The sequence below is a fragment of the Globicephala melas genome, chromosome 16, assembly GCF_963455315.2.
Source record: "Globicephala melas chromosome 16, mGloMel1.2, whole genome shotgun sequence".
NCBI lineage: Eukaryota > Metazoa > Chordata > Mammalia > Artiodactyla > Delphinidae > Globicephala > Globicephala melas.
In genome coordinates, this window is record NC_083329.1 from 76,834,171 (window position 1) to 76,842,139 (window position 7,969).

Genomic DNA, 7,969 nt, shown 5'->3' on the forward strand with positions numbered 1-7,969 from the left:
GACCAGTAGTACTTCAAGTACCAAAGGAAAAAAATCACTTCCTGGGAATGTGAAGAAAAGCAGGGCTTATTGAGACATGTATAATAGAAAGATTGGTAGGCAATCCGGCAGTGGTCCAGTCATTTCCAGCTAAAGTCAAAAAAGGCAATTCAGGTGTGGCATTAATTTGGACACCCCATGATGTGGTTGTCCTATCAGCTAATAAGCACCCAGAATTTGACATGATTAATTAATGGTGACGACAAAAAAAGCCAAGAAATTGGGGTTTTAGTCCTCACTCTCATAAGTAGCTATGGGGTTTTGGACAAGATATGCCCCGCCTTTGTCACAGAAAGTGTGATAAGAGAATGAAACAATGTGTTTGAAAGCAAATTTCAGATGTTAACAGCTGGGACTCTCAAATCACACAAGTCATGAAATGAGACATATATCCTTCACATAAACAGCCCGTAAATGTTAATGACTCTTACTATGTCATTATTATTGCATAGCTGATAAAAAGTGGAGCTGGGCTTGAAACTCTAAAGGTTGCTTTCTATATACTACAGTGTCCAGCAGACCACGAAAAAGCATCACATAAGCCTGAAGCTATCAGCTCTGTTCATCTTGGGGCAGGAAGCAGGGATGGCATGTTTACAGGTTTGGAAATGAACATGAATGTGGCAGAGGGAAGACAATACTCGGTGAAAACTTTTAAATGGAGATCCTTTCAGATGGGGAATAAGAAGAGAGAAGATTAAAAACTTTAACCTATATGCTCAACTGAGTTCCTTTTTTCTTAAAAGAATGCAGCTGCAATCCACCCTGAAATAAGAGCATGTGAGCTTAAGTAGGTGTGACTGAATCACCCAACTGTGGGCGCACAGGGTGTGGACATGGTGGGGGGGGGGAGTAAGTGATGCATCTGAAATTTAAAAAGTATTCAAACCTTCTAGGAAAAAAACCCCAGTCTTTTCCACAATGAAATATGCCTTTCGCATCAGCAAAATAGTCAATCAGTATCATATTATTTACATGTCTTTGTCCTTCTATCTCCTCCACTGACCACGTGCACAGATGCTTAAGGAGACAGGAAGAAGAAAGGAGAAATTAACTTAACAACATAAGAAATGCCCCACCTCCTCCCACCCTGGTCTAGCTCATCAGTGTTGGTTTGGCTTTTCTCTACTCACTGCAAATCTGACAATGGAGTGCACCTCACTTCTCCCATTTTCATAAGAAGTCTAAGCATTTTTTCATGAGGCCTCCACTGTATTCACTTCTCAAATCAGAAATATAGATTGTTTTCAATCTGTAAGACAGTTCACTATAGGGACTTCCTTGGCCGTCCAGTGGTTAGGACTCTGGGCTTCCACTGCAGGGGGCACAGATTCGATCCCTGATCAGGGAACTAAGATCCCGCATGCCGCGTGGCAAAGCCAGAAAAAAAAAAGATAGTTCACTATTTACCATAAAACAACCCCATCCCCACACATACAAACTGTGGTATCTTGTTAAGAGTCATCACATATGTAAGAGATCGAAGGTTTTTTGTAAACTCTAGACAAAACATGTGAATTTTTATGAGAAACTTGATAAACTTACTCTGTAACTTATGTGGAAGACTAAAAGTCCAGAAAGAGCTAAGTTAACTTTTAAAAAGTAGGAAGAGATTATTTGGCCTACCAAATACTATGATATACTACAAAACAATATCATAAAATAAGGAAAGTAAAATATAGAATATCTTTATTACTTAGCATAGGGAAAGACTTCCAAAGACTCAGAAAGCTCAATCTATAATGTTAAAAAAAAAAAGGTGAATTTGATTACATAAAAACTAAGAATTTCTGTTAAATGACAGTCACTACAGACAAAAGTAATAAACAGATTATGAATTGGAGGAAGATTCTTCAATGTCTATAACTGAAAGGGACTGGGAATTCCCTGGCAGTCCAGTGGTTAGGACTCCGCGTTTCCACTGCTGGGGGCCCAGGTTCGATTCCTGCTCAGGGAACTAAGCAGGAACTAAGATTCCGCCTCAGGGAACTAAGATTCCACAAGCAGCACAGCACGGCCAAAGAAAAAAAAATTTAAAAAAAAAAAAAAGGTGTAAGTGAAAGGGACTAACATCTATTATGTACCAGGAGCTCCTACAAATCAATAAGAAATCAAATAGAAAAATGGGCAAAAGATGTGAATAAGCAAACCAAGAGAAGGAAAAATTGAATAATCAACAAGTATATGAAGAGATGCTCCAACTCATTAACTATCAAAAAGACAGGAATTAAAACAAGACAAAACCAATATATATACAATGGATGGGCAATAATTAGAAGACTGGATAATGCCAAAGAAAATCTGAACTCTTGCTTTTTGGAACATAGACAGATACAGCCATTGTGGAGAGCAGCCTAGCAGGAGTCAGTAAAATTAAGCATGAGGAAAACCCAACAATCTTACTCCTGGTATTTCCCAAACAAAGTCTCCATCGATCCACAGAGAACAAATCAGAGGATGTTTATAGAAGTGGCAAGTTGCAGACAACCTTGGGAAATGGCAAAGTCAAATGTGCAGGATGCTCATGCAGAATACTGCTGGGTGGTAGCCGGATCTACCTCTGTGTTGCTCTACTGTACAGACAGAATATTGAGGGAGAAAGTTAGAAATGACTAACTACCAGGTTTATATTTATATGAATTAAAAATACATACACAGACTAGAGTCTACAAGGAAATGTACAAATACGTGGAAATATGTGAAACAGGAGCAAGAGAATTGTGAACAGAAAATAGAGGCAAAAGGGAACACATAATAAAAAAAATATGAGTGGAAATTGTAAGGATTGAACACAAAACTCCTCTGCAACTGAGGTCCTTAAAAATCCAATGCATCTACATTTTCCACGTTTATTTATCCTTTGGGGGATAACGTAAGATTTACCATAAGAGAAACTAAAAGATCCTCCTCCCATATTTGTTAGCATAAGTGTTCACTGTTCTAATCTTTATGTGTTCCGCAAGACTTTCCAGTATGGGATTATCTTTCACTGGCTTCTAATCACCATTGCTCCTCCAGAACCTTCTCATAAGAGTAAGTCACCTTAACAATTCTCCTTTCCCTTGGCAGGGTGAGCATTTGTTGAAATGCTGCTCTCCCATAAACAACAAAAACAACAAATCAAACCTCTGGTATTTATCTGTATTCAGTTCATTAGGTCTAGAACATTCTGTACTTTTTTTTTTTTTGTGGTACGCGGGCCTCTCACCGTTGTGGCCTCTCCCGTTGTGGAGCACAGGCTCCGGGTGCACAGGTAAAGCAGCCATGGCTCACGGGCCCAGCCGCTCCGCGGCATGTGGGATCTTCCCAGACCGGGACACGAACCCGTGTCCCCTGCATCGGAAGGCGGACTCTCAACCAGTGCGCCACCAGGGAAGCCCTAGAACATTCTGTACATTCTGTACATTTTACTCCTGACTAGTCAGGTTCTAAACAGAGCAGATTCTCCCTAACATCTTTCACAGTAGAAGTTTTGCAGGTCCTTCATTTAACTGACTAGTTACAACAGTGTCTCAGAAATACCTTTAAGTTTAACATATATATGTATTATATAGATATGCAGTCCAGAAGAGAGAGTCCTTATCTAGCGAGCCTAAGAGATCATAGTATTTTTCCCAGTTTGAGAGGACCTAGACAATGTATTTTGTTTATTTGGGTGATTTTTTTTCTACCACTAACGTTTTATTTCCCAGTAATAATACTGTGATTCATAATAAGTGTTCCAAAGAATAAACAAACATGGGTTAACTGGTTAAAACACCAATTAGATGTTGAGGTGGGTAAGTCAGATACTATCACCTTTAAGAACCATCCTGAAGAATGACAAGATGAAGGCATAAACAAATAAACCCCTAATACACAGGATTTTAGGTAATAAATTAGTGTCAGGAACACATTTCCTCTGGGGATAGAATGATCCCATGTAGCTCATTTATTTAGGACTCCCATATCCACTGCACTAACTGGGGAACACACAGAGCAAGGAAAAGAAGTTTTCATTTTCTGCATTGTAAAAAAATGATCCCAACACATTCTCAGCAGTTTCCTGACTTTACTATATTAAAGACTATCTTACTGCTGCCCTATAAGTCCCTTGCAAGATACTTCATTTTTGAATCTCTAACTTCTAGGTTGCACCAACTTGCTACACTTTGTAGACATCTCTCTGCTTGTGCAATGTTCCATTTCTGAAATATACTATTTCCGCTTTGATTTTAATAAGACAAGGAAGAATTAGAATCAGGTAACTGGCTGATATCAATTCACTGGCTCATTTAGTCATTCTTTCATTAATCACTTAACAACTGAGTTCCAGATAACATAGATAGCAAGGATGAAACTAAGAAATGTTTAGAAGCTGTAGTTAAACTTTTCTCACAAGAAGTATTTGCTAGCCCACCAGCCTCTTTCCTAAGCGGTACAACCATGGTCTGAGGTCATGGACATTTAGGCTTAAGGCCTGACCTCGAGATTCAAGAATTCCCAGTTCTTCATTAAAGAGCTTCACTAAGACTGGACACCAATAAGTAACTAAGTAAGGGTTTTTAGGAAGTTAAAACCTGATTCTCACCCCAACATACAGGCTGCCCACACAGAGAGAAGCAGCAGAAGTGAGCCTTGGGGTCAGGGAGCTGAGCTAGATTCAAATACTCAACAATTTTCCTTTCATCTGCTGTACAAAGATCACTCAGTATTCAAACTATTCTAAATCTTTAGAGGCATTTTGCTGCTGGATGAGGGAAATCACATACCTCCTTTTTTAATTAAACGGGGAGGGGAGTGCCACAAGTCATCGGTAAGAGATATTGTTCAAATAAATAAATGACACCCCTGTGAGAGATACAGGTCTTACTTTATAGCAACAGTGATCAAATGTTTCTCAGTCATAGTTCCACTTGTTTCATGAACAATTCTAACGGTCCCATTTATCAGGACCTTACAATCTAAAGGGTCACTAGCTCACCTCTGAAAAATTTCTGAGTTATGAATTCAGTCTTCACGCTCCTCCCTGAGCTGAACAGCATCATCTGTCATAGCATTGCTACTGTTCCGTCCTTATTACTGATTCTCTTGTTTCTTCATTTTCTACTTCATACCTCACATGTTTTTATGGGTGTATTTGTCCACAAATTATAATCAGGGACGGCATTAAAGGCCCAGAGCTCATTTTAAAGCTGAAAATATATTCTGCTCTTGTGCTAAACTAGTTTGTTCGTTTTTTTTCCCCTCATTGTTGATGCCGGAGCCACCAACATCAAAATCACTCAGGATTATTACTCCACATCCCGACCTACTGTGTACCTGCTAATCTATTTTAACATAGTGATTCTATGCACACTGGAGTTTGCAGAACTACTGCTCTAACCCCGAAGTGGAAAATAAAACTTCAACGCAGTTTTAAATAGTTCTCTGGGCTTCCTTACCTCTCAGCGCCTGAACCTTCTTTGGCTTAGGTGCTCAGTAAACATATGCTGAATGAGAACGTTCAATCATGCAAAACTTCCATAGGGCCCTGCAGGAATACGCTACGTCAAACTGCAAAGTGTAGTTACCTTGACGTTCAGAATGTGTTTCGGGGGCATTGCGGGTAGGGGGTGTGCTCTACGGATTTGATGGTTGGTTTGCCTGGGGAGGAAGGGGGAAGTGGGTGGAGGGAAGGAACGCAGCAAGAAAACGTGGTACCTCGGGGCTCCTCCGCAAGTTCAAAGGCGCCGCCCGCCCACGGGGAAACCTAACCAGGTGTCTCCGGGTGGTGACTGAATCACCCCAGGGATTAGGAGGCAATAAACCACCGAAGCGCGGAGAGCGGGTCGTAGCGTTACCGGATGGCGTCAGGTCGTGGAGCGCGGGGGACATGCTGCGGAGTCCTCTCCTCCTCGGGCCGGGGACGCGGCGGGGAAGACGCACCCTCCCTCCACACGTGACGGCCCAGAGCCACGCCAGCCAGCGCGGGGCCAGTGGTTCACAGAAGGCCGGAGTCCGGGGGACACTGAGGGAGGAGCCTCCCCTCAGGACCCTGGCGCGGCGCGGCGACGACAGGCGGACCCCTGGCCCAGACCACTGCTCAAGCACGTGCTTTCTTCTCGGCCACCTGGCCTGTCCTCGGCAAGGGCCTGGCGGCTAGACCCGCGCGACCGGAGGCCGGGTCGCCGGGAGGGCGCGGGATAGACCCGAAGAGGAGGACGACGTGGCGGCCGAGGCGCCGGCCGAGACTCTGAGTCCCCTCAGGGTTTGGGGAAACTCAGAATACTGTTAGTTTCTGCGCGCAATCCAGCCTCAGCGTGAGAGGACCCGCCCTTCAGGCCCGTGATTGGTCTGTAGGAGCTCGTCGCGGCTCTATGGGCTGCTAGATCTCAACCACTCACCTGAGGCTTTGCCCCCAGGGGTTTCTGGGAGATGTAGTCCAGGGTCCCAGGTGCCCCTCTGAGGCTTTGCGCATCTCAGCCCTGCGTCCGAAAGTGCGGCCGCAGCGGGTCTCCCCAAGTTTAAATCCTGGTGTGAAGTTGGCGCTGACCTCAACATGTTGTATGATGTCAAGAGCCCGGTACTTGGGAGTCTTGGAAAACCAGGTGCGAGTCACGCTTTACTGTTGACTGGCGCGGGGCAAGATACTTAACTTCTTCGTCTCTACTCTACACTTAATAAAATAGGAAATGATAGGGTGGTGATAATTACTATTTTATAAGGTTGTAGTAGGGATCAAATAAGATCGTGTGAACGCGCAGGGAAAACTATGAAGTACATATATGCGTGTTAATTGTCACTTACTGACAATAAACTTTTATTGAGCGCGCACTATGTGTCAGGCTTTGGGCTACACACTTGGAATGCAAAGACAGACAAGGTACATCACACCCCCCACCTTTGTCTTAAGAGGAAGAACTCAGTCTGGTTAAGACTAGTAATTGAACAGGGAAAAATAAAAAGAATCACATACATTGTGCCAAAGGAACTCAGAAACCCAAGGGAAGGTTTCGAAGAAGACGCTGAGTTCTGAAGGAAAGGTGTGTGCCAGCTAAGGCCATTCCAGTTGGGAGAAACTCCCAGGTAGAACACAGCACTTGAGAGAATTTGAAAATAAAAGACAGCTGTGTACGGCTAAGCATGCTAGGAGGAAAAGCAAATGAATCTAGAAAAAATAAAATAGGGCTTCCCTGGTGGCGCAGTGGTTGAGAGTCCGCCTGCCGATGCAGGGGACACGGGTTCGTGCCCCTGTCTGGGAAGATCCCACGTGCCGCGGAGCGGCTGGGCCCGTGAGCCATGGCCGCTGAGCCTGCGCGTCCGGAGCCTGTGCTCCGCAACCGGAGAGGCCACAACAGTGAGAGGCCCGCGTACCGCAAAAAATAAATAAATAAAATAAAATAGAGACAAAATAATGAAGCCTACTAACTTTCAGAAAGAGCACAAGTTTGCTTGCCCTTCTCATTTTCCTGTATGTAATTGTACCTCAATTGTTTAAATCTACAAAATTATAGTAATGTGTATAGCATCCTTACCAAGGACGGTAATACCTGGAGGGGGGAAAATGGAGTGAGTGGGGAGAGAATGAAACAAGAGTGTGAGAGGGAGGGGATATCCCTGAATAGCTGAAGGTCTTCTTAAGATTGTAAGGGCTAGTTTAAAATTTTTCACCTCTCTCTCCAAGTTTGTTGATGTCTCTCTTGAAAAGTAATCTTAAAAGCACCTAGTCATTTACTATCCCCTATCCTAGTAAAAATTCCAGGTATTGTATATCAGTCTCTGTTGTTAGCAAGTCATCAGAAGTTTACTTTCTCAGATAAAACTGACCAAATTCACTATTTTCTTAGTTGTAAAAGGGGAACAAGATTTAAGGGATACATGATGCCTAATGCGGCAGTGAATTCCTACTACAAAAACTCACACAACTTAAAAGTTCCAAGAATACTCGTGTGGGTTGAATTGTGTCCTC

The 7,969-nt window shown here is 43.1% G+C and overlaps 1 protein-coding gene across 1 annotated transcript in view; it reads right to left on the minus strand.

The window, feature by feature from the left end:
• MTR (5-methyltetrahydrofolate-homocysteine methyltransferase) overlaps window positions 1-6,269 on the minus strand; it is a 121,764-nt gene extending 115,495 nt beyond the window's left edge. Inside the window, exon 1 of the mRNA XM_060286435.1 lies at window positions 5,862-6,269. Within this exon, the coding sequence (XP_060142418.1) occupies window positions 5,862-5,895 (34 nt within the window). The 5' untranslated portion in view covers window positions 5,896-6,269. The remainder of the gene's footprint in view (window positions 1-5,861) is intronic.
• Between the last annotated feature and the right edge of the window lie 1,700 nt (window positions 6,270-7,969).